The sequence below is a fragment of the Coenobita brevimanus genome, chromosome 70, assembly GCF_032717465.1.
Source record: "Coenobita brevimanus isolate Jiangsu-jjx chromosome 70, ASM3271746v2, whole genome shotgun sequence".
In the NCBI taxonomy this organism is placed as follows: domain Eukaryota; kingdom Metazoa; phylum Arthropoda; class Malacostraca; order Decapoda; family Coenobitidae; genus Coenobita; species Coenobita brevimanus.
Window position 1 is genome coordinate 43,030,333 of NC_137023.1, and position 27,376 is coordinate 43,057,708.

General features: G+C 42.2%; 1 protein-coding gene across 1 annotated transcript in view; it reads left to right on the forward strand.

The window, feature by feature from the left end:
- Window positions 1-27,376, forward strand: part of LOC145406435 (epidermal growth factor receptor kinase substrate 8-like protein 1) — a 117,605-nt gene that overhangs the window by 55,926 nt on the left and 34,303 nt on the right. The window contains exons 6-10 of the mRNA XM_080277590.1: window positions 5,261-5,364; window positions 8,666-8,778; window positions 11,545-11,758; window positions 18,644-18,742; window positions 26,760-26,841. Of these exons, the coding sequence (XP_080133716.1) occupies window positions 5,261-5,364; window positions 8,666-8,778; window positions 11,545-11,758; window positions 18,644-18,742; window positions 26,760-26,841 (612 nt within the window). The remainder of the gene's footprint in view (window positions 1-5,260; window positions 5,365-8,665; window positions 8,779-11,544; window positions 11,759-18,643; window positions 18,743-26,759; window positions 26,842-27,376) is intronic.

Consider the following 27,376-nt stretch of genomic DNA (forward strand, 5'->3'; position numbering starts at 1 on the left):
GGGGTTATTGCTCACGTAATGCTACTCAGGGATGAGTGAGGCTGGTCACTCTCATCTTAAATGTCAGGACCAACTTGCCGAGCCCCAGGCTCCTACACTCATTGTGGGGCAATGTAGGAATGGATAATGGCTATATATACAGTATATATATATATACTGTATATATATATATATATAGTAAAACCTCGATTTAACGGCACCCTAGGGGGCCCTGAGCGTCCTGAAAAAAACGAAATTCCGTTAGATTGGGGCTTACACCTATCGATACGTCCGGAACCACGCTAACACATTTTAACACATTTTTAAGCATACAAGTATAAACGTGCAGACATACAAAATCAATAAAAAAGAATTTATATTTAGAACAAAAGAAAACAGGTAGGTGTGGTGTTGTACTGTAGTAAAGTACAGTACAGTAATCCAGGTAAGTACAGTAATCCAGGTAAGTTAAGGGGGTATCATACATTACCTCGTATCAGGAATGTAGAACAAAACTTGGACGCTATCACACACGTTCCTCGTATCCTTAGCAAAGGACATGCTTCTCACACTGTTGCCAGAGCCCCGTCTCGCGACTGTGGAAAGTGATCGCTGTTGCTGACTCGGTAGAGAATAAGGAGAAGCAACTTTGTTTACAAACAGGTACACATGCTGATGAGAAGTATATATCACACCACATTATCCAGGAGTTGTTGTTGTGATGTTTTCAGGTGGTGTCTGGTAGCAGTATGTCTAGCATCAGTAGAGTCCTCAGTTGTAAACGCATGATTATTTTATAGACATCATAGTTTCCTTGGTATAGGAAATATTAACTCTTTATAAGGGTTTCAAAACAATTGATATTTATTCTAAAATATTAAGAAGTACTGTATTCAGTGTTAGGCTAAATGTTCAATGCTGTAGTATGATATACTCTTCGTTGAGTCCCCTGGGTTTTGGTCACACTGTTTTACCCATCGTATCCTCGGCAGGAATCCATCCAGATGAATTCCAAATGCCCATGGTATCGTCGGCAATTTTGCCACGTTACCGTTCTGATTTACCATCGTATCCTCAGCAAACCTCGTATGAAGTGCTGTGTGATGTTTCACTTTGGGGTCAGGCTAGGTGGGAGGAAGACTGGGTGAGCATAAACATACCCAGTTGGCAGGAAACTGCAAACAGACAATCAAGATGCACGCGGCGCCCACCACAGTTGAATTTCTTTCTAATTTTTACCCATTTGGGGGGAATTTTTAAAATGATCTTGCATAAATATTCCTCGGGAGATTTGTTCCGTTAGTTTGGGGTTGCTGTTAGAATGAATGCCATTAAATCGAGGTTTTACTATATATACTATCTATCTCTATCTACCTACAGCCTGACACCCTAATCCTGCAAAGGGTGGCCACAGACAAAACGCCTCCAAGTTGCTCTGTCACCCACCATTTGACTGCCATCCCCCTGTCTCACTCCCCTCTTCCTTATTATATACCTCTCAGCTCCATCCCTCCACCTCATCCTCGGTCTTCCCCTCCCTCCACTTCACCTACATACACCCTCTTAGTCAGTCTTTCATTCTCTCTTCTCTCCACATGTCCAAAGCACCTCAGTGTATTTCTCCTAATTTTCTCAACCACGTCCACATCCACTCCACAACGTTCCTTCGCTTTTCATTCGTCAACCTGTACCTCCAGGTCACTCCACATGCTCCTCTCAAGTAACTCATTTCCACTGCTCTCACTCTTGACTTGCTTCCCTCTAGCAAGATCCATGCCTCGCTTCCATACGTCAGGGTATATATACAGTGGTTCCTCGTTTTTCGCTGCTTGGATGTTCTGCCAAAACCGCGCGAAATGTGAAACGTTGAAGTGTGAAGTTAATCAGTGGGAAAAATAGAGGAGCGTTCCAATGGGACATGTACCTACTCTTATCAGAAAGTACTATAACACCAAGCAGGCCCTACCCTCCCGTGGCGCCGTCAACCCCACACCAGGCGCTAAGAGATCTGCACACACACACACACACACACGAGAGAGAGAGAGAGAGAGAGAGAGAGAGAGGTAAAGATGATCTGCACACACACACACACACACACACACACGAGAGAGAGAGGTAAAGATGATCTGCACACACACACACACACACACACACACACACACACACACACACACACACACACGAGAGAGAGAGAGAGAGAGAGAGAGAGAGGTAAAGATGATCTGCACACACACACACACACACACACACACACACACGAGAGAGAGAGAGAGAGAGTAAATAAGGAAATGGCAGAAAATGCGTTCCTTGTGCGAATGAGGAGATAAGGCATGACAGCCGTCCCTCTTTTCTTTCTCATTGTCCATTCCCTTCCTCCTCTCTTGGAGAAAGAGAGAGAGAGAGAATAAAATAGAGGAATGGCACAGCGTCCCTTCCTTCCTTGGAATGAAAGAATGACGGCCCTCTTGCCTTTCATTCTCCATTCCCTCCATCCTCTAGCCCCATCACCTAAACCGAAGCCCTCGAAATTGAACTCAGGCTCCAGCACCTCCACTTCCTCTCTGTCCACTTCTCCTCCTTCATCCACCCCTGCTGGCATGTCCAAGTCTTGCAGAATAGCAGCCACATTCCATCTCTCCTGAAAATATCTTGTGATCTGTGTGATCCTGTCTTGTCTCTGCTCCTGTATGTTTCTGTTGTAGACGGCCATCACTTGAGACTTCAGATCACTCAAGGTCGACAGGATGTTGGTAGCCTCAGGCATGCGTCGTCGGTTGCCGGCTGGGAGCATCGAAATGTAGGGAAATTCCCGAAGTGTGAGACAACTCAGAAACTTTTCTTGCGCAAAAAATGAGGCGTCAAAGTAAAATTCGTCGAAATATGAGGAACCACTGTATACATATATATATAAAGACTGGAATTCACTTTTATTGGAATCGAGGAGCTGCCAGACTAAATTCCTATATACTGGAAAATGTCTAATAAAGCCAGAAGTAGTCCAGACTGCCTGAGCACTTTATCTATGTTCACCACTATAAGGTAAATAAAAGACATGTTTATCAGTGTACAATACAGTATTATTATATATACTGTATACAGTATTATACCATTTGATTAATGTAGTGAAGGTATAACACAGTACAGTACTGCGATGGTTGTGGAAACAGTTTAAAAACCATTGGTGCAATCCGAACTAATGTCTGATATATTGGAAAAAGTCCGGATTAGCTGGGGGAAGTCCGGATGTCACTTTTATCGGAATTTTGCTTTTTCCGGAATGGCTTGGGCCCCAATTAGTCCGTTATAATGATGTCTTAGTGTATATATATATATATACCTATATATATATATATATATATATATATAATATCATCATCATCATCAGCCGTTTGAGTATCCACTGCAGGACCAGCCTATCCCGACCGAAGTTGGGACGATACAGCCAATGTATCTCTACCAAGTGGCTTAGGCTGTCTGGTAGAGATTGTATGTAGGGTGAGAAGTGTTTGTAAGTGTAACTGTAGTGTTTGAGTGGCTTTGGATGTGTGCGTAGTCTGTGAACCAAGTGTAATCAGCCCGCGCACGCCGACTGGGTGCAATCATACTTTACAGTATGCGACACTGGTTCAACCACAGCACCCCTTGTGTCCGCCAATGCAGTACATGACCGAGTGAACACTCCCAAAGTTTATTACCCTGGTGGGGCGCGAACCCTGGCTCACCCATGTACAAAACGCACACTGTACCACTGTACTAAGAAGAGGCTATATATATATATATATATATATATATATATATATATATATATAATGAGAGAGGGGGGTGTGAGTTGGGAGCAGGGCAGTGAAATGGCGGGGGACAGGGCGACTTGGAGGCGATTTGTTTGTGGCCACCCCAAACGGGATTGAGGCATCTGGCAATAGATAGATAGATAGATATATATAATTTAACCCATTGAGTCTAGGGATATATATATATATTTTTTTTAGCCATCTAACAGCCCTTCCAAGATTAGAATGGACTTTTTGAAGTAGAGGAGTTAGATACTGTATAACCATAATAAACCTGTCTTGTATGACAGATCTTTCCTAAGTTGAGTAAAATTACTGCATCTGGCAGCAGCAAGAATAGTCTAAAATGGATGTCATCTGAATTCAAGGTGTTAAGCAAAAATGTCTATGATAATAATCATCATCATCATCGTCATCATCATCATCATCATCCAGACCTCCTTTCCCACCCCAGGGCAGGGTGACGAGTAGCAATGTTGAGACAGCCTGGACAGTATTATTAATAATAATACAATACTGTAATAATAATTATGATAATAATAATAATAATTATAATAATAATGTTAATAATAATAATAATGTTAATAATAATGATAATATTTTAACTAATTATTTTTATTATTATTATTATGTAGGTGAGCTGAAGGGAGGGAGAGGGAGGGGAAGACTGAGGATGAGGTGGAGGGATGGAGTTTAGAGATATATGAGGGAGAGGAGAGTGAGTTGGGGGGAGGGTAGTCAAATGGTGGGTGACTGAGCGACTTGGAGGCATTTTGTCTGCGGCCACCCTTTGCGGGATTTGGACGTCGGGTTATAGATAGATAGATTATTATTATTATTATTATTATTATTATTATTATTATCATCATTATTATTATTATTATTATTTGAGAAGATTAGGAGAAATACACTGAGGTGGTTTGGACATGTGAAGAGAATGGAGAATGAAAGACTGACTAAGAGGGTGTATGTAGGTGAGGTGGAGGGAGGGAGAGGGAGAGGTAGACCAAGGATGAGGTGGAGGGATGGAGTTGAGAGGTATATGAGGGAGGGGGGGGTGAGTTGGGGGGAGGGTAGTCAAATGGTGGGTGACAGAGCGACTTGGAGGCGTTTTGTCTGCGGCCACCCTTTGCGGGATTAGGGCGTCGGGCTATAGATAGATAGATAGATTATTATTATCATCATCATCATCATCATCATCGTTATTATTATTGTTATTATTGTTTTATTACTCATATTACAGTATTACTAACCAGTACATTCCCTGTCAGTTCCCTAGCTTCCTCGACTTTCTAATCTTACATTCTTACACATATGCATTTTCCATATTTACCTACCTTTTTCTTGGCTTACCACACCTTCTTCCACCTTCTAATTCACCTGCATATACCCATTCTACCATTCTTTCCACTTCTGTTCTCTTTGTGTGACCATACCATTTAAGCACAGTCTCTAGTACTACATTTACTAAGTTGTTGGTGTTTTGGCAGTGTTCTCCAATGGATGGGCACCAGAATTAGCTGATGACTCCAGGGAACGCTCTGGTGTGCTCGCCTCTGAGGTGGCATCACAGGCCAAAAGAACACGAGCAGAGGTGAGACAGGGAACCACATACCTGCAAAAGAACCTCAAGCTGTTGTTATTCAACAGCAATGACTTTAGTGTTACACAGCCATGATTAGGTACTTCAGATATTGTCAATTTTATTGTGTAGTTTGGTACAGTATTTGGATGTTTGTTTTCTTTAAGTGTTGCAGGCTGTTGTATGTTATTCAATATAGTACTCTACAAATATATACAAGATGTTAGTAGCACATCTTAATTTTCTATAAGAAAGCATATGAAATTTGGTGTATTTGTACAGTATGTCTGCACTACGGTACCAGCATTATGGTAAATACTGTACAGTACTGTGATTAGGAATCTCAGAGCACTTGTAGCTAATTTGTGTGTGTGTGTGCACGCGCATTTGTGCATGTGTGCATGGATGCATGCCTGTGTGTGCGTGCTTAGAAAATTGTGTTAAATATACCATGTGAGTGTTTTTTTCTTTCTTTTACACTTGTGCAAGGATGAAGAGGAGGAGGAGGAGGAGGTAAACTTCATAGTAAGTGTTTAGTCATTGTTGTCTTTGTTGTACTTTATAAAACTAGACTAGTTGATCTATCCTTTCCTCTCTTCTGTCCTTATCTCCTTCCTTCCTCTTCTGTCTTTCTTTCCTTACATTCTTTACTCTTCCATCTGTCTACAGGCAACTCTACACTGAGTGACAAGCCAAGTGGTTTCCTGTACAATCGATGATGATAGGACTCTATGTGCCAAGGCCCAGACACATCGATAGATGGTCATTGGACTGTAGGGGTTAATGAAGCAACGAGGTTGCCTGTGGGAATGTTTACCGATGGTCTTTCCAACTGGCCGTGTTGTTTACCAACCATCATTCCAAGTGTACGCATCAGTGTATCCCATGTCAAAGCAATGGGAAACTTAATGATTTAACCAAACCTAACCTAACCAAACCAAGCCTAATCCAACCTAACCTCACTTGTGTTTGACAGCCAGCTTTCAGATTTAAAAATGTGCGTTAGGAATGTTAAATATGGCCGACTACCAGCAGACATCAGCGGAATATTTATGCATTCTAAATTCTCATTTACAGCTTTCAGAGTTAAGGTTATAAAAATGCCTAATAGTTGTGGTAATCCAGGAATAATAACAAGTAACCTGTGAAAGACTCATTTCAATAGAAAATATGGAAAGGCCCTGCCTGTTTGGTAAAGAACCAATAAATAAATAACTAAGGAGGAGGTGTTATGAAGCCTCCCATGCAATCTAGAATAGGTGGTGTGGCCATGTGGAGAGGATGGAGAGCAAGAGACTAATGAGGCGAGTTATTGTGAGTGAGGTGGAAGGGAGGGAGAGAGGGGGGGAGGCTAAGGATGAGATGGAGGGATGGAGTGGAGAGGTATATGAGAGAGGGATGTGTGAGCTGGGAGCGGGGGAGTGAAGTGGCATTGGACAGGGTGACGTGGAGGCGATTTGTTTGTGGCCTCCCCTTACAGGATTGAGGTGTCTGGCAATAGATAGTTAGGGTAGATGATTCTTAACCCTTTAACCGCGGGCATTGTTTTGCCCCGACTGGCCTCTCCCGCAGGGGTTCCAGCCTAAATGTAAACAAACTTTAAACCTTTATAACTCTGCACAGAATAAATCTAGAGCGAAAAATAAGGCACCATTAGAAAGTACTAACCTTCGGCTTTGCATTGATGTAGGTTTCATGATTTCGTTGACTATCAGTGGATGGGCAGTGCCGTTAGAAGTGAGCGATCTAAAATCACTATTTTTCGCTCAGACACCATTACCTTCGCTCACACACCATTACCTTCGCTCACACACTATTACCAAATGCCAACCTCATTCTGATAATAATACTATAAACATATATGAACACTGCACATATGATAAACACCCACTCTGTGTTCACTGAGGCACGTAAAAGGCACTGTAATTGCCCACACTTCACTGCCACATCAGCGGTGTTGTAATCACTATTTTTCGCTCACACACCATTACCAAATGCCAGCCTCATTCTGTAATAATACTATAAACATATATGAACACTTCACATACGATAAACACCCACTCTGTGTTCACTGAGGCAGGTAAAAGGCACTGTAATTGCCCGCACTTCACTGCCACATCAGCGGTGTTGTAATCACTATTTTTCGCTCACACACCATTACCAAATGCCAACCTTATTCTGATAATAATACTATAAACATATATGAACACTGCACATACGATAAACACCCACTCTGTGTTCACTGAGGAAGGTAAAAGGCACTGTAATTGCCCTCACTTCACTGCCACATCAGCGATGTTGTCACTCACACAGCTGGACAGATACTGATGCGTGTTGGTCAGGGGTGGGGTGGGGGACCCGGGGGGTGGGAGGTGGGGGCCCGGGGGGTGGGAGGAGGGAGGTCGAGGTCGGCTGGAGTGAAAGAACTTAATAGCTACTCTCCCTTGAAACAATTGGCGCACGGAAAAAACGCGGGGTATTCAAAATATTCACAAACATTCGAGAATGACACCCACGGTTTGGTCCAGTTTTTGCAGTGTTATTCTGGAATGACACCCGCAGTTAAAGGGTTAAGCACACATGTTAATTTCTTTTGATATTGTATAAGCTTTTACTCAGGTTTTTTGAAGATCATGGCAAGCCCCAGTAGGTTCGTAACATCGGCTTTAAGAAGTAGTTATATAATGGCATACTGTACTTCAGTAGGCAATTATTAGACAGAATAATTTTCAGGAAGGAGTGTAAAGCCAGTATCTTATTCATCATAATATAATACTGTGTTGCCCCATGAGGAGTGTAGGAACCCAGGGTTAGACAAGTTGGTCCTGACATTTAAGATGAGAGTGACCAGCCTCACTCATCCATTAGTGGCATTATGTGAGCAGTAAACCTCAACCATCCCTTGGATATAAACCTGCACCAGCTCAATCCAATTGGAGCACCCTAAACACCCACTAATCTGCAAGGTGCCATAATCTGGTTGTATGGTTACCATCCAGTGTAGTAAATGGCTTGGTGTACAAGAAACCATACTGTACTACAATTGTTGGCTCAGTATTTTCTGTGGTATATAGCAATTAATCATTCCCATGTGATGGTCATACTTAGCAGTTGTGTTCTCACATACTCAAGAGAATTAAAGTCAGCAAGGAGAAACATGTTTTCAGAGGGTCAAAAGTAGTTTCTCATTCTTTCACATTGATGGTAGATTTTGGTGTTTTATTCTGGTGAAATTCTGACAGTTTTATTCAGGAGAGAGAACCTACACTATCAGAGTTAAGTAAATAATATCCCTAACATTTCCGTTTGGCAGGCTGAGATGCGTCAGGGTCGACTAAGAAGTGATGAATATGCCAGTGATTTCTACGACTCTGACCGGAGAGACTCATCACCTCCCCCAGGCCGCTACTATGGTCGTGAAGACAGGTTAGGTTGGCCTTTGCTGTGATGAAAGATTATCACCCATCACTCTAAGGATGTATTTCTTGTATTATTCTTGCTATCACTAGACAGTTTTATTTAAATTAAGAAGTATGTCTGTAAGTGAAGAGATTAATGAAAGCTATATCAGTCCCTTCTAGTTTGAAAAATCACTCCTTAACAAAATTATATAATCTGGAGATAGTAATAAGAATAACAGTACAGTTCCTGTTGTAGCCCCAGGTTCATCTGAAGCATGAACCTGTGGACTGTAGACTGAAGCTGCCCTTCTCTGGCAGTCCAACATCTTTCTTTCAGTGGATAGGTAGGGAGTAGAGGGACATTTGTATAACTGGGCAGTGGAATTATTTAATCATATCAGGACCACCTTGTGAAAGCATCCCTCTGCAGTACAATAATAAGAATAAACCAAAAAATTGCACCATCAGATTGCAGGGGTTAATTCATGGAGCCCATAGACATCTTTTTCATTTTCTTGCCATCCCTTGATGATTTTATTCAGTTTAGGATAGTATATACATACATATATACTGTATATATATATATATATATATATATATATATATATATATATTTATATATATATATATATATATATATATATATATATATACATACATATATACTGTATATATATATATATATATATATATATATATATATATATATTTATATTACATTCTTTTTTAAAGAAGGGTGAGATAAAGCCTTCTTAAACCCCATCAACATGAGAGACTTGAATCTCAAACACACCCTCAAGTTTCCTTCTTTAGCCATTCATCCCCATTGGAAAGACTTTCAAAATTTTAGGACTTACTTTGGGTACATACATGACCTTTTCTCAGCATACAAGTAATGCCAGTTCAAAGGCATTTCATAAACTTGATGCCCTGAAAATACTCAGGTGCTGTGTGGGGACAACAGAAAGAATCTCAGACAACCTTCTATTAACAATGTATTAGAACAATTGGGGAATTCACTAGTCCAAGCCGGGCCCCAACCTTAACCAACACAAACATGGGTAAGCTTCAAAACACAAAAGAAAAAGCCCCAAGAATAAAAACAGGATACACAAAGACCACAGATACAGATCATCTGCATCAAGAAGCAGAAATGCTCTCATTCAAGGATCATATAAACATAAAAGGGACACAATCCACTGCTTCAGTTCAAAACCCACCTGATCTTTTTAGCTTTATATTTCATTCCTCTCCGCCCCCTCCATAAGAAAAACAAATACTATACAAAGAGTCCAGTGGTAGGTGGGGGCACTCACCATCCACTCACTCAGTGAAGTGCTGCTCTCAGGGACTGCCCTTTCCTCTCTTCCTGCCTTCTTTCCTTCCTTCCTCTTCTGTCTTTCTTTCATTCTTTCCTCTTCCTTCTGTCAGTGGGTGACTGCACTGAGTGCCATGCCAAATGGTTTCCTATACACCAGGAAACCATTTACCACACTGGGTGGTAACTGTATAACCAAATTATGGTGCCTGGTGGTTTAGTGAGTAATTGAGGATGTTGGATTGAGCCTATGCAAGTTTATATCCAAGGGGTGGTTGGGGTTTATTGCTCATGTACTGCCACTCAGGAATTAGTGAGGCTGGTCACTCTCATATGTCAGGACCAATTTGACTACCCCTGGGCTCCTATGCTCCTCATGGGGCAACACAAGATTAGATAACAAATGATTGAAAAAACAGAGTCCAGTAATATTCTTTCTCCTCCACCTAACACTATACAGGCAGTCTCCGTTTTACGAACAATCGACCTACAAATTTTGCACTTCCATTCTTGTACTTTCAGTACAGTATTCAATAAGTTAAATGAGATGTTCAACACTTTATTACAAAATAGGCCTTGTGTTGATGATTTTGCCCAACTGTAGGCTAATGTAAATGTTCTAGGCACATTTAATAGGCTTGGTAGATTTGGCTGGGCTACGGTGTTCGGTTGGTTAGGTGTATTAAATGCATTTTTTACTTAAGAAAAATTCCACTTACGACCAGTTTCTTGGAGCGTAACCCAGTCGTAAGTCGGGGACCAGCTGTACTCACAAACACAAACATAAACACATTATCACCATAACCATCTAAAACCTTCAGCCTTCAAAAAACAATACCATACATTCACTCCTCAAAAGTTACCATATCCAGAGACAAACAGGTGCACCTAACCAGACTGTAATGTGGCAATCTCCTGTCCCAGCTACAGTACCAACACAAAATACCACTCACAAACAATCCACAGTACCCATACTGCTATGCAGCCCAGCACACTACAGCACTAACCGGATTGTAATGTGGCCATCTCCCCTCCCTGCTACAGTACCAACACAAAATACCACTCTCAAACAATCCACAGTGCCCATACTGCTATGCAGCCCACCACACTACGGCACTGTCACCTCATGCACCATACTGACACATAACTGACAGTCTTTTAACATAGCCACAACAATAGACTTCTGAAGTACTTGTAGTTGGTTCAAGTGACTGGTTTCCTGCAGTTCACTGTTTTCATGTCCAGATGAGCATGAGGTTGCAACAGCAACAATATGAGAGGGCTTTTTTAGGTTCAGTAAAATCATCTGCTAGTATCAAGAATAAACTAAAAAGAAATCACTGGGTTTGTAGGCTAATGATCCCTTTACAGCTAGGCTGTTTTTACTCATAGGAATACTTGGTGATACTGTGTTATGCTGCAGTTTGATCACATTTACACACTGTCCTCCTAACTCAACTTTAACCTTTGCAGGCCACGGTCAATGACACCCCCATCAGAATATCCTCAGGCAGGTCGCAGTGACATTTCCCAGGATTCTACAGTGGATCAGTCCACATTTGAGAAACATCAGCAGCGATGGTTGAATGACCTCAAGGCTCGTGGTGCCAAGATTGTGCAGGTGACATACCCTCGCACTGCCAACAATGACAAGGAGCTGACTGTAGTGCGTGGGGAGTTCTTGGAGGTGGGGTACCTGCTTTTCTTTTTCATTAAGACTGTGTTAAGCTACAATTATTTGCAGTACTATTGATTTTTTTTTTTCTTTTTTCTTTTTTTTTTCAAAGAATTATGAAGTTTGAAGTGGTAGGTGGGGGCGCTCACCATCCACTTACTCACCCAATGTAGTGCTGCTGTCAGGTGTCTGCCCTTTAATGTCCTCCTTCCTTCTTTCCTTCCATCCTCTATTGTCTTTCCTTCATTCTCTCCTTGTCCTTCTGCCTATGGGTGACTCTACACTCCCTCTTCTGTCTTTCTTGCTTTCATTCTCTCCTCTTCCTTCTGCCTGTGAGTGACTCTACACTGAGTGACAAGCCAAATGGTTTCCTGTACATCAGGAAATGATTTACTACACTGGGTGGTAACCATATAACCAAATATTGGCGCCTGGTGGTTTAGTGGGTAATTATTGCACTCCAGTTGGATTGAGCCGGTGAAGGTTTATATCCAAGGGATGGTTGGGGTTGATTGCACATGTAATACCACTCAGGGATAAGTGAGGCTGGTCACTCTCATCTTGAATGTCGGGACCAACTGCTTAGCCCTGGGCTCCTACGCTCCTCATGGGGCAGTGTAGGATTGGATGATGGATGGTTGGATGGACATAATATTCTGAAAGATATGTTGGCCATTTTCAATGATTATATAATTGAGATTTGAAAGTAATTACTTGCAGTTTTTTTATATATATTGTTGGTAAATGGATCATTATTAATGTTCAAAATTGTGCATATAAGAACTGTATGCAATACCCTAATTTGTTCAATTTTTGCGTGACAGTCCTTTTGTTGCATCTCTCGTCTTACAACTACAGTATTAATATTATCAAGTATTTTGAGCATTAAATAATTTTGAATTACAAAGTAATTTCCCACTATTGATCCAGTTTGCTTTCTCTTTTTGACTGAACTTAAAGTGTTGTACTAGCTTCAGTGGAATTTTGCTCTTTTCATATAATTATCAAGGCTCATTAAGTACAGTGCACTCACTAGTTTCGGGAAATATACTTTCGCGAATAGTAGTTTTGCAATGCAAAGGAATGTTCCTTTGCAAGGAGTCTCGCGACTTTACTGAGAGTTCGCGAGCCCTGGCAGTGAGTGATTGCACTCATACGTATCTCCTCAGTCACTTGTTCATAGTCACTGCTGCCATGTTTGTGAAGTCATATCCCGCGACACTTTGTATTGTTGTGATCTCACACACACAGGACTTTCTCTCTTGAGTCTCTAGTTCGTGCGTTATGTAACGTGTTTCACGATTACATAATGAACGACTGCTGAGGGAGGGTTCAAGGAAGGACAAGGGCACTTGGGAGTACCGTAAAGGTATGAATGGTGGCAGGGAACCGTGAGGAGACAGGTGGTAACTAGCTGCTGCTCCCAGCCTCGGAACTCATCTTCAAGCCTCATCAAGCAGTTCAGCCTATGTGTCAATGTTGTCAAAGTCTCTTGTATTACAGTTCAATAATATACAGTAATATATGTCTGATTAACCGTATGTAATTTATAGTAGGGGTATTGTGTCATTAATAGGTAGCAAAGGGGGAATGAGGTGTCTGATCCCGGAACCTATTACCACTCGTTACATGGAAAGTATATGTACAAGTTTTGTGATACCTGTATTTAGTTTCGCAATGCGATTGTGGTACCAGTTATGTGGGAAACTAGTGGGTACACTGTATAAAGGTTGTTTTAATAGAGGATATAACAATTTTAGTGGTAGATGGGGGCACCCACCATCCACTCACTCAGTGTAGTGCTGCTCTCAGTGACTGAGTCTTCCCTTCCTTCTTTCCTTCTCTTCTCTTCTGTCTTTCTTTTCTTCTTTCTTTCCTGTTCCTTCATTCTATGGGTGGCTCTGCACTGAGTGACAAGCCAAATGGTTTCTTGTAAACCAGAAAACCACTTACTATGCAGGTGGTAACCATGTGACTGAACTTTAGCGCTTGGTGGTTCAGTGGGTAATTAAGGCGTTCCAGTCGGATTGAGTCTTTGTAGGTTTACATCTACTCAGGGATGAGTGAGGCTGGTACCCGGGGCATATGATGTAGGCCTACCAGATCACTCCCTGTGCAAGGGATGACTCAGAATGCAGTTATCAACATTGGGGTTGGTTTTTTCCACCCACTTGGGCTAAGTTGTGGAGGAGTGAGTGAGAAGTGATGGCATGTCAGGGTATTTTTGAGCTACTTCCAGTAGGCCTGGGTGGGACTGGAGTCTGTGGACATGCTGCTGGTCGGGCCTTAGCCTTGCAGCAACTTTCATTGTGTCAACATCTCTGACTGTGCGCTTCGCGTCTCTTGAGAGTAGCAAGTGTTTTCCCACAGTGATTGTGAAAAATGGCATCTCATAAGGAATATCCTAGCACCTCCTCTACTGAAAAGACAAAGAGGAGGATTATGACCATTGTGGAGATAGAAGTGATTGAGGCACATGAGAGAGGCACGAGCAAGGGCAACTTCATTCACAAGGATGGCCTTAAGAGGTCAACCCTGCATGACATTCTGAAGCCAAAGGACAAAACATAGGAGGTAGAGGAGAAAATGGAAAGCAGGAGGAAGGGTATAGATGTGTTCAGGACCAGGAAGTTGCCCAATGAGAAGCGCAACGAAGTGGTGTATAAATGGTAATGTGGAGGAATGAGCTGAGGGTGTCCTGTGCTTGGTCTGGACATCCAACAAAGCTTGCTATTCACCTTGGAGTCGAAGATTTCAAGTGTAGTGATGGCTTGTGGAGGTTTGGGGGATGCCATAGCATTGTTAACAAGGCCATAAGTGATGAGATGCATAGCTTGATGTCGATGCTGTGAAGCCGTTCATCCATCATCTTCAGAAGCTGATGGAGGATGAGGACCTGCATGAGTTAAAAATTTACACTGCTTACAAAACTGGACTCTTCTGGTGTGCTCTTTCTCAAAATACCCAAGCTTCAAAGGCTATTGGCAGCTTTCCAGGGAATAAGACAATGAAGGAGTGTCTCTTGATTCTGGCCTGTGCCAGTGCTAATGACTCATAACCTAAAACCAATCATAGTAGGTAAGAACAAGTGACCCATTTAACTTAACCCTTAAGCGCTGGGTGATGGTTATATCTGAAGCGAAATTAGTGGATGGGGCTATAACCGCAAGTGTTTTTTTGCAACAGTTTGAAGTGGTTGCCACTTGATCTCGTCGCCAAAGGGAGGGGATAACCTCCCACCAACCGAGGCAAGCATATGTCAGTCGTCTCTGTGACTCTGCCAGGTATAGGACGATGTTTTCTCACATCTCTCGCTCGATTCTGTTCCCGCCTTCTGTGGACCCTTACATCATCCACCTTTGCCAAGGCTCCTAAGAATACCAAAAAAGGGCTCAGTGATACTGCCATAAGGCATGCCTTGGATGCAACAGTGTCTAGTTTTTATAGTAGTGGAATAGATCATCATGTTGAGAGCAAGGCCATAGTTGGCGGTGCGGGGCAGACGCACAAACAGGTCCTGCTTTCACGCCGCTCTCACCACAAAAATTAGCTCTTTTCCTCATGTCGTTACTCACTAATGCAATGAACCAGAGACCTAGGAACGCTTTCATTTGCAAGAGGAAGAGTTGATGAGTAAAATGGTTGTTAATTTATTTCTCTAAGTGCCGGTGCTATACTTTGCGAGATATTAAGGTTTGGAAACAAGCACTTTTCAGCAGTTTCCGAGAAATTGCTCATAGTGAGGTGACGACTGCGGTAAATAATGCCCAGCATGTGTGGGTTAAGGACATCATGACCAGGCTTCCTGTAGAGTACCATGGGAACAAGTCTTCCTGGTTTACCTAGGATACTATTTTTGACTGATTCCAACCACAGCTTAGATCCATCCATGAGGCAGCACCATAAATGGTATGGCATCCACCCTGATGAAATGAAGGCAGTGCTGCTGTTGGACAGTATACCAGCCCATCCTTCCTCCACCAAACTCTGCATGTAGGGTGGGTGAATCAAGGCTTTGTTTCTGCCAGCCAGCACCACCACCCGTATCCAGTCTCTGAATCACATAGTTGGAGAGAGTGCAAAGAGGCACAACAGAAGCCTCTACCTGTACCAGTGCCTCATTGTGACTGAGGATGGAGTAGACCAGGAAGACCAAGGATACCTGAAATACCTGAGACAAGAAAATGCTGCACAACTTCCAGAAATACACCATCAAGGACACGATTTTCAGAAGGGCAGAGGCATGGAAGAAAGTGTCTCTTGTCATATTCAAGAATGGGTGGTGCAAACTCCTCAGAACCCCCAAGACTTCAACACCACTACATGATTTTGAGGTTGTTTGAATCACCAAGGATGGCAGAAATATCAGCAGTTGGAGGCAAGGGGAACCTTGCTGAGGAGCTGCAAGAATGTGCTTGATGAATATGCTGGTGTGCTGGCCTTCCATCACCAGACAGAAGGGGAGGTTGCTGCTAAATTACAAGACAAAACACCAGCAAAGGAGGAAGTTGAAGAGGAGGAGGAGGAGGAGAAGGAGGAGGAAGAGGAGGAGGAGGAGGAGGAGGAGGAGAAGGAGGAGGAAGAAGAAGAAGAAGAGGAGGAGGAGGAGGCACCTGGACTGCCTCTGGCTGCAGGCACTGATGCTGCAGACACCATCTTGACATCAAGAGATAGAATTGAAGGGCCTCTGTCTCAGCATTATGAGGTCATGTTGGTGATCAGATTGGAGCTAATGTAGCTGCAGCATCCAAGGGAGATCCAGGCTAAGATCTCCCAGTTTTCTAAGCCTGTGCCATCTCCTGCTGCCAAGAGGCTCCTCACATAGAGACCTTAAGTGTTTTTGTAGCATCAACATCCTCAGCTAGCCTCCACATAGCCTCATTATCCTGCAGTACAGCATCCAGGACCCCAGTCCTCAGCGCTGAAGGACTCTGTATACGATATGTGACACCAGAAACCATCTTTGCCAGCAGTGATTGAATGACAGTTACCTCAATCTATAGCCAGTGAGAAGAGTGGGAATGTGAGCAGCCTACAGCTACCGCAAATTGACTTAGGACCTCCCCCCACAAGATATTAAAAAGCACAGAAATCATAGTAAATCACAATGTTTGTTCATGAAATGACATTCATTAGTATGAAATCATGTTTCCCTTGGTTTTCAGGACCAGTTGGATGTGTTTTGGCATGGAATCACTTAGATCTCCAAAGTAATCTAAGGACATTTCTTTGCACCAAGCATTTTTCATTTACTCATTTCACTCTTGAGGTTGTCCAGATTGGGTGTCTTCTTCTCATCAATGATTTTCTTCATCTTTGCTCACCATGTTTCTATCGGATTTATATCCAGACTGTTGCCAGGCCAGTCAAAGACCTCAATCCGATTATCCTGAAGCCATTTTGTCACCTTTCTTGACGTGCGACATGGAGCTGAATCGTGCATGAAAAAGTCGCACCCATGAATAGCAAAAAAGTTTAACAAATGATCTTTCAGAGCTTGAATGTACCGGCCACCATTCATCATCAAGTTCCCAGGAAGAGAGTAGAGGTCTCCCCTTCCCATTTCACCTGAGAAACACCCCCATACCATTACTGATTGGGGGTGCTTAACAGTCAGCATCGTGTAAGCAGGTTCATATCAACTATGGGAGGCAGGGCGACGAACCTTGGCAAAATGCACCTGGAACACTTGAAATGTGCTTTCATCGGAAAACATAATTTTTCTCCACTCATCCGATGTCCAGTGTGCATGCTTCTTGGCAAACTGAATGCGTTGCTTCTTCATGCAGTCAGTGAGAAGCGGTTTCTTGGCTGCAGTGTGGCTTGGCAAACCCAGCTCCTTCTGCAAGCGGTGTTGGATAGTTCGAATTGAGACGTCTTATAATAGCTGGGGATGCATTCTCTTCAATTCTGCTGCTGTCAGTCGAGGATTCTTGATTACTTTCCTCTTCAGAAGCATATCTGTACCCCTGGAAATCGTCCTCTTCTTTCCACCGCCATGCTTGTGCTCTGATACGACATCAGGTGGCAGGCCACGTGCTGCAGCAAGAATCTTCATGACGGTCGACTTTGCACGTCTAGTACTGTATGTTCACAAATCATGTTGATAGGGACATTATCCTGCCTCCATGCAATGATATGGACTGTCTTATCCCTTGAGCAGTACTTTCCAGGCATGACAACTCAACTCTAGGAGAATAACAGGGCAAACACTAATGCATACGAAAAAACAGGGAGGTGCAAGCTCAGAGCGACAGGAACGTATACTGTACTCCTGTTTCTGGGCAAGCACTGACATGCTGAGTGTTTCACCACCTCCCAACAATACCAGAGGAGTTGCCAGTTACTTCTTGCCCCAGAAATTCACTTGGTAGAGGTGGAAACACAAAGCAATGACAGGCAACTCTCCCATAGCAATTATGTGTGGAGGTCCTAAGTCAATTTGCAGTGGGTGTACATCTGTATATACAGTGGGAATGCAAGCAGTCTACATCTGTATGTAAAGGGCCATAGTAATACTGTACTAGTCATGAAGTGTTGTGAAATGGGTATGAAATTATGGGCCAGGTTTATGTAAAATGGGTATATTTTTCATTTACAGTACTAAAATATGCTATTTTCTCATTTATTTTCCATTCTGTGCTTGAAATCCTTATTTGGGGGGGACCATTGGATATACCAGATCATCAGGTTTATCAGATCAGGCTTCCCATCAGTTGATCCGGTATAGCATGGGTCTACTGTAATGGAAATGATAGTCAGTTTTCAAGTTTTACTTTGCTGCATACAAAGTGCAGGGATTGAGCACTTTGTTCACCAGTTCATGAGAGTGGTATTTTTATGAGGTACTTAGGCATATTCAGATACATGTTTTGTGTTTTGTATGATTTTCCACAGGTGATGGACGACAGCCGAAAGTGGTGGAAGGCAGTAAATGCTCGGGGTGAGGTGGCACATGTCCCCCATACCATTGTCACGCCATATACTGGTGACCAGGTAACTATTCCTCTGTTTTCTGTATTTTTGAACCTATTGCAGTAAAATCCTAATTTTATGGATGTGCATGTTTCCAAAAATACCAATTCCTTGAAATGAATACAAAATTTCAAACTAGTTAAATTGGTGATAAACCAGTTGAATCTGGTGGTGTTGACAGGTAGTCCCCTACTAAACGGTCAACTTACAAATTTTCGACATTACGAATGGTGGGGGTGCTCACCATTCACTCACTCGATGTAGTGCTGCTCTCAGGCACCTGCCCTTTCCTCCCTTCCTTCCTTCCTCTTCTTTCTTTCCCTCATTCTTTCCTCTTCCATCTGTCTATGGGTGACACTACACTGAGTGACAAGCCAAATGCTTTCCTGTACACCAGGAAACCATTTACTACGCAGGGTGGTAACCATATAACCAAATTGTGGTACCTGGTGGTTTAGTGGGCATCACAGCGCTCCAGTTGGATTGAGCCAGTGTAGGTTTATATCCAAGGGGCGGCTGGGGTGTATTGCTTATGTAATGCCACTCAGGGATGAGTGAAGCAGGTCACTCTCATATGAAATGTCAGGAGCAACTTGCCTTGCCCTGGGCTGCTATGCTCCTTGTGGGACAAGACTGGGTTAGATGATGAATGAATGAATGACAAATTCAGAAACCATACTTCGAAATTCGAATTTTGATCTTTTCCCTAGCTAGCTATGTGTGGTACTATGCAGTGGCAGCGAACTGAGTCCCAGTCTGCCTGGCCGGTCATTAGTGTAAACAATCGATGCTCTACAGTGTTCTGTGTTGCCACCATTTACTTTTTGGATAGCCCCCTGTATCTACATAATGTTTTGTGAATCCATCATGCCAATGAAATGTCCTTCTGTCTCTCCTGCTAGTAGTGAGAAGAAGAGGAGGAGGCAGTTAGAGATGAAACTCAGTTGCCCAGCATGAAGGCTGTCAGCCTGTAGGTTGAGGGGCAATTCCCCATCAGGAAGAGCCCTGTCATTTATTTACATATCAGTTTACTTTTCAAGTACTGTATACTGTACTAGTTTTTGAGTTATATGAGTTATAAAAGTGATGATGGTTTATTTTCTTTATGACAAATGTAAAATTTGGCATCAAATGGTTGGTATTAATGGGAAAACTATAGATACTTGTATATTAAAACAAGTCAGGTGATATATGATAACTTTCACTTCATTGTTTAACATTAGGCTACATACGAGATTTAGCATTTATTTCATTGTCTAATGACTTGAAGTGAATGATCAATATATATATTAAAATTGTACAAATAACCTACACATTATGTGTATATAAATATGTAAGTTTAAGATTTTCAGCCTACTGTCGGGGAAGTGTCAGTGTATTGACGGGGAATTGTCTGACAGAGAATTGTCTAGATGGAGACTTGTCCTGTTTTTATGACGGCGAATCATCCTGATGTGGAATTGTCCAGGAACCAGCCAGTATGGCCATCACACGTGAACTTGGACTTTCACAATCAACGACCTCAGTACAGTAGAGCATTCAATAAATAACATGAGATATTTGTTACAGTAAGTCCTTGTATTTGGACGCATTTTACTTTGACGCCTCATTTTTCACACAAGAAAAAAGTTTCTGAGTTGTCTCACAATTCGATGCTCCCAGCTGACACTCAGCAGACGATGTGTACCGAAGCTCAGTCTAGGCACTGTCCATTTTTCTATGCAACAGTTTTCCATGATCTTTATACAGCAGGTCCAGCGGGGCAGTAGGCACACGTGAGTTTGTTATTGTTTATGATTGTAATGTACGATCTTTAGCTGTGTTGTGAATACACAGCAGGTCCAGCTGGGCAGTAGACACACGTGAGTTTGTTATTGTTTGTGATCTTAATGTACAATCTTCAGCCGTGTCGTGCTACTATTTCTTAACAAAGAATCATTAAATGTTCCTCGTAACACTATTTATTTTTGTTTTGATGGACAATTACCTGAAATGGATGTAAAATAAAGCTTATCGATATTTAAGGAAGGAAAGAATAATAACCGTCCCAATACAGAGATGGTAGACTCAGCTCACCAATTTTTGATTCTGTTTGACTATATTACAACTTCTCTTCCTTGTGGTAAAATAATGTTGTTATAATTTCTCCCTTCCTTTTAGTGACGAAGAGGGCACATAAAATGACCGAGGTTTAGTTGACCTACTTTGATGTCGAAAATTAAATAATCTGGTGAAAAGTGGCAGCTTTTTCTTGGTTAGTGACATTGGGAACTAGCCCATCCGCTCTCAACACACCTTCACTTGCCACTAAAGCCAGTCTTCACTTTATTTCTGGTAAGGATTTTTGGTGTTGCAGCTCTCTGTAACAGCTTTAATGTCTTTTCAGGTACATGTTCATGGTCTAATGGTACTTTCTGATAGGGTAGGTACATGCCCCACCAGAACGCTCCTCTATTTTTCCCATTGATTCTTCACACTTCGACGTTTCGCATTTTGCGTGGTTTTGGTGGAACATCCAGGCCGCAAAAAGCAAGGATTTGCTGTACTTTATCATAAAACAGGCTTTTGTGTTAATGTTTTCGCCCAACTGTAGGCTAATGTAAGCGTTCTGTGCTCATTTAAGGTAGGCTTGACTAGGCTATGATGTTCAGTTGATTAGGTGTATTAAATGCATTTTCGACTTACAAAAAAATCGACTTAAGAGCACTTTCTTGGAACGTAACCCCTTCGTAAGTAGAGGACCACCTGTACTTGCAAAGTTCAGGGGCTATTCATGCTAACATTAACAGCACTGCTTGGTGGGTAATGCTTCCCAGAGGTTACTTTGGGTCAGTGAACTAAGCCCAATAACTTCACATGAAATACCTGTGGGGTTGGTCTACTTCTAAAGACAGGCTTTTCCTCATTTATTTTGTGTATGCTAATTTAGATCCGTATATATATCAAGGCTCACTGCAAAAAGCTGTGATTGGATTCACCATCATCATGTGTTTCAAGGAAGTGAGTTACTGAAACAGTTGACATGAAAATGGAGAGGTGGCTAACCATGTCAGCTGAGGATGACCCAATGTGATTCTGGTGACATATCAGTAACAAAATGGTGGTGTCATAATGCACGAGTTTAGTCTTTGTTTATATAAACAGTGTGATGTATTCAGCTGTTTAATATTACTCAGTACTGCAATTGTTAGTTGTTAGTTAATGTAGGATTGACATCATTGACATGCAGTATTTGAGTGTATGTAAAGTGTAAAAAATAATGCAGAGGGTGATCATTAGTTTTATCAGGCACTGTATTCATGAAGCTTTTTGTTCATATAAAACAATTTTATGCTTTTATTTTACTCAGTAATACTACCAAACACTTCCATCCCAAACTAAATCAGAGTAAATAATAATTAGAAAATCTATCTGTCCGTCTACAACCAGATGCCATAATCCTATAAGGGGTGGGTTTTTGACGTTGAGTTAGTTGTTATCCAGGGAAGGGCACCAACCCTATGTCAATCCACTTGTTGACACGTAGGGAACACACATGGTTGGTTATATGGTTACCAGGAAAATGCAACACTTAATATTATTTCTGGCAGTAATTCACTGTTGTGGAGAGTTACTTATTGTAAGAATTGCCAAGATCTTGGGAGAATACAGTCCCAAAACAAATGATGAAATATTGCCTCATTTAAATACAGTGCAGTTAGATGCTACGTATTTTGGTGATTTACAGTACAGTAGTCAAGAGTTCATATTCAGAATCTAATTTTTTATGAGGTAATGCACATCCATATTATGCTGTATAGATATCAAGACAGTTTCTTTATTTTTTTCTATCCCAATTTTCCTGCAAGACATATTTTGATGTGAATTTATGCATGTACCAATTATAGTAAGACAGATAGTGGAGAAGGCTTGTGAGAAGGATCTTAAGGTGTTTATGGCATTCTTGGATCTGGAAAAAGCACACGACAAAGTAGACAGAGAAGGATTTTGGAAGGTTTTGACCATGTACGGTGTAGATGGTAGGCTGCTAGGTGCCGCCAAGAGTTTTTATGATGGTAGTGAGACATGTGTAAGGGTAATTGGGCAGCTAAGTGAATGGTTCACAATCATTGTGGGCGTGTGTTTGCTGTCCCCATGGTTGTTCAATATATACAGTATATGGATGGGGTGATGAGAGAAGTAAAAACACAAGTAATGGAGAGAGGGATGGCATTGATAATGAATGGTGATTGATGGAATATCTCAAATTTGTTGTATGCTGCTGATGCAATACTGCTTGCAAATACCAGATAAGAACTTGGTAGACTAGTCACAGTGCAGAGTTTTGCTGTTGTCTGTGAACTTCGTGCTTTGAGAGTAAATGTAGAAAAGAGTAAAGTGATGGTTATTGAGAGAGAAGGCGACTCCCAGTGTGATGTTACAGTGAATGGAGAGAGACTGGAATTGGTAGGAGAGTTCAAATACCTGGGTACAGCGATAGAAAAGAGCGGAAAATGTGCAAAAAAAGTGGAAAGTAGAATGACACAAGGAGAGAAAGTAGCTGGTGCAATGAAGGCCTTGATAAGAAACAAAGGCTTGAGTGTTGCAGCTGCGCAAGGCTTACGTGAAGGAGTGTTAGTGCCAACTTTAACATGTGGATGTGTCTATGGTGTGGCATGAAAATCAGAAGTCAAGAGTGAGAGCAGTGGAGATGGGACTGCTGAGGAATGTATGTGGAGTACAGAGAGTGGATAGGATACGAAATAATGTGATTCGTGAAAGATATTGACCGAGGAAGTCTGTGGATGCCAGAATAGAAGAGAATGTACTGAGTGTACTGAGATGGTATGATTATGTGGAGAGAATTGATAACAACAGATTGGTGAAAATGTATAGGCTATCTGAGTGAGTTTGAAGGAGGGAGGAGGCGAGGTAGGCCAAGGAGACGTTGGAGGGATATGGTGGATGAGTGTGTGAGGAAGAGAGGTATGGAAGTCGGTGAGGCTAGGGGACTGACAAGAGATCGAGCAGCCTGGATGAATGTTGTGAGAAGAAGTGCATGATTAGGGATTTGGTACCCCATTTTAACATGACAGTGTCCGAATTGACTCTATTGGATAGTTTGATGTGAAGCTGCAGAATGTGGTGAATGTTTTTGGCGTATCAGATAGAGCCAGGATTCCGGGGGCATGAATGATGAGTGAATGGAAGGGTGGCTTATTGACCTAGGCAAATTTGGGCTGTCTGGACGTTGCTACTTCTCACCCTGCCTAGAGTGGAAAAGGAGGTCCAGATGATGATGATGGTGATGGTGATGATGATGGTGATGGTGATGATGATGATGATGATGATGATGGTGATGATGGTGATTATGACAAATTATAAGAGTGAGAGCAGTGGAAATGAGTTACTTGAGAGGAGCATGTGGAGTGACATGGAGGGACAGGTTGACGAATGAAGAAGTGAAGGAACGTCGTGGGGTAGATGTGGATGTGGTTGAGAAGATTAGGAGAAATACACTGAGGTGGTTTGGACATGTGGAGAGAATGGAGAATGAAAGACTGACTAAGAGGGTGTATGTAGGTGAGGTGGAGGGAAGGAGAGGGAGGGGTAGACCGAGGATGAGGTGGAGGGAGGGAGTTGAGAGGTATATGAGGGAGGAGGGGGTGAGTTGGGGGGAGGGTAGTCAAATGGTGGGTGACAGAGTGACTTGGAGGCGTTTTGTCTGCGGCCACCCTTTGTGGGATTAGGGCGTCGGGCTATAGATAGATAAGAGGATAGCTGCAGTCAACCAGTTGTCAAGTGCTAGCCAACTCCAGTAAAAGTGTCCAACTTAGACTACAAAGATAATGAGGACAGTATTTTCGATGTGTGACTATGAGGATAAAATAAGGATAGTACTGTACTGTATTATCAATTCTCCGAAAAAACTGATTTAATTAAAAGGCTACGGTCCCCAACCATTTTCTAAAATCGGTACTTTACTGTATATGTTGAGTGACAAGCCAAAAGATTTTCTTGTAGTTCATGAAACCATTTACTGTATTGGGTGGTAGCCATATAACCAAATGGATGCCTGGTGGTCTAGAAAGTTAAGGCAGTCCAGCCAGATGTGGCTCATAAGGATTTACTTCCTAGGGAAAGTTTGGGTTTATTGCTGCCATTCGGGAAAAGCAAGTGGTTGCCTTTGTTTTAAATGTCTGGACTTGGTAGCGTACTCCAAACCCCGGTAAAGGATTCAGTGATAGATAGATATTTGTTGTTCTGCTTATAACATGTAGGAAACACATCCTTAGGCTAATCAATTTAGAAACTGTCTCAGCGTGAAGACAGGTGCTTTATAGGTCAAAACAACTTTCTTAGCTGTAAAATGCATTTCTAACCAGTTTACTCTTAAATGAAACAGGTGATAAAGGACAGCTAAATCTTTATTGAAGCATTCTTTCCATTTTTTCAAAGAAAATTTGAAAGGATGGAAATTAATTCACTATTCGTTCGTTTGTTTTTGAAGGCTTCAAGATGCTTGCACGTGTCGGCCTTGGTCACCTAATGGCAGCTCTCCATGCTGCTCAATCTCTGGCGACTTCCCTGTTCAGTCCTGTATCCCTGAGGTCACACTCGATGACTTCGTCCCAGGTCTTTTTCGGTCCACTTCTCGCAACCCTACCCTTAACATTAACACTTCTCAATTTCTTCGCCCAGTTATCATCGCACATCCTCTCCACATGCCCAAACCATCTCAATCAACCCCTTTTCATCACAACACCAGTACACTCCAGTCCCATTCTACCCCTCAACTCTTCCATCGTAAACCTAGCCCCCCCAGGCCTCACACTCAGGGACGCACTGCACATCCACCTAATCATTGACATTTCTGTATGTTTGAGCCTGCAAATATCCTCTTCCTTTACTGCCCAAGTCTCACAGCCATACAGCATTACACTCCTAACACATGCTGCATACACATATCCCATAGCACAGAGGGAGAGCCCTCTCATTGTCAGGAGAGGCCACAGCTCCCTGAACTTCTTCCAGCCACTCCACTTTCTAGTCACAGAGCCAGCTCCAGCACCACTTCCATTACATAACATGTCTCCCAAATAAAACTCTTCCACACACTCAAGAGACTCACCAGCAAGCTCAATCCTTTCATGCCTGACAATCTCCACCTGCTTTTCCTGACACACCACACACACAAAATCAGCATTATCTCGCAGTCTGCCTCTAATACCACTTCATCTCTTATGCACCCACTTATCACAGACACTGCACAAGATGGAATTACTTCCCATGCCCTTGTGGCAAATCGCACATAGCCACTCTTCTTTGACAGTACTGCCACCAGCCCTAGATACCATCACTTTTGTTTTATCTGCATTTACTCTTAAGCCCTTATGTCCCATACCAATTCTCCCCTTCCTAAATCTTTCCTCCGCCTCCCTTTCATTTTCCACGATTGGCACCAGATCATCAGCATACATCAACCACGGGAGTCCATTTCTGAAGTCACATGAGAGGATTTCAAGTACAGTACATAAACAACAAGGGGCTCATAATTGACTCCTGATGCACACCAACTTTCATGGAAAAATCACTCAGATCTCCATTCACCCTTACCTGGGTGTGAGCACCCACATACATGGCCATAACTACCCTAACCAGTCACTACTCGATCCCAAGCTTTCTCATTGTCCACTTCACCACCTCTCTAGGGACTCTGCCAAAGGCCTTCTCCAAATCAACAAAAACAAAGTACAGTTCCCTTTTCTTTCCTATATATTATTCCTGAAGCTGTCAAACAATAAACATGGCTTCAGTGGTCCCTTTGTCTGGCATAAACCCAGACTGCATCTCATCAATATTCACTCTTTCTCTAACCATACCTTTTAGAACTCTCTCCATTACCTTCATTATCTGCTCTATTGTTTGTTTGATATTTTACGAACTTTAATTCTCCATTGGTTGACCGAAATTTTATTGATTTTAATCACTATCATTATCATCACAATCCTTGTTAGATATGTATGGTATAATACACTCATGATATGTTGATCTTTAGGATGGCAAAGAAGACTATCGGGGTGAGGCACGCCGTGGAAATGCTGCACCACCAGCTTGGAAGGAACGTCAGGGCAAGAAAGGTGAATTCAGATATTTCTAGTTCTCATCCTCACCCTTCATTCCTGCCACTCCTCACATCGCTCAGTACAAGCAGTAATTACTTCTGAAATAACACTACTTGTTTATATATTATTGATGACCTTTGGTGCTCCAAGTAGTTATGAGTTTAGATTGAGGAGTGGAGAGAGATGTGAGGGAGGGTGAGTGTAGGTGCCATCCTGTGGGGTTATTGTACGTCTGTGAACTCCTGCACCTGCACTGTCCCTGTCCAGCACACTTGCTTCAGTACATTGTAGCATCTGCCTCTGTTGTGTATGTTTGGCTGTGCTGTTGTAATGTGGATTCCCTTAATGTCTCTTCTGTAATCAGAGCTATTCTTACTTGTGGTTATTTTGCTTAGGCAAATTGATCACATATGTATTTAAAATTTAGATCATAGTTTATCATCTAGCACTCATGTTGATTGTGATATGTGGATAGATTATATTAGGTAATCCAGTGAAAACCTGTATACTGCATGCACCTAAGGGAAATACTGACTTTCCCTTCTTAGGG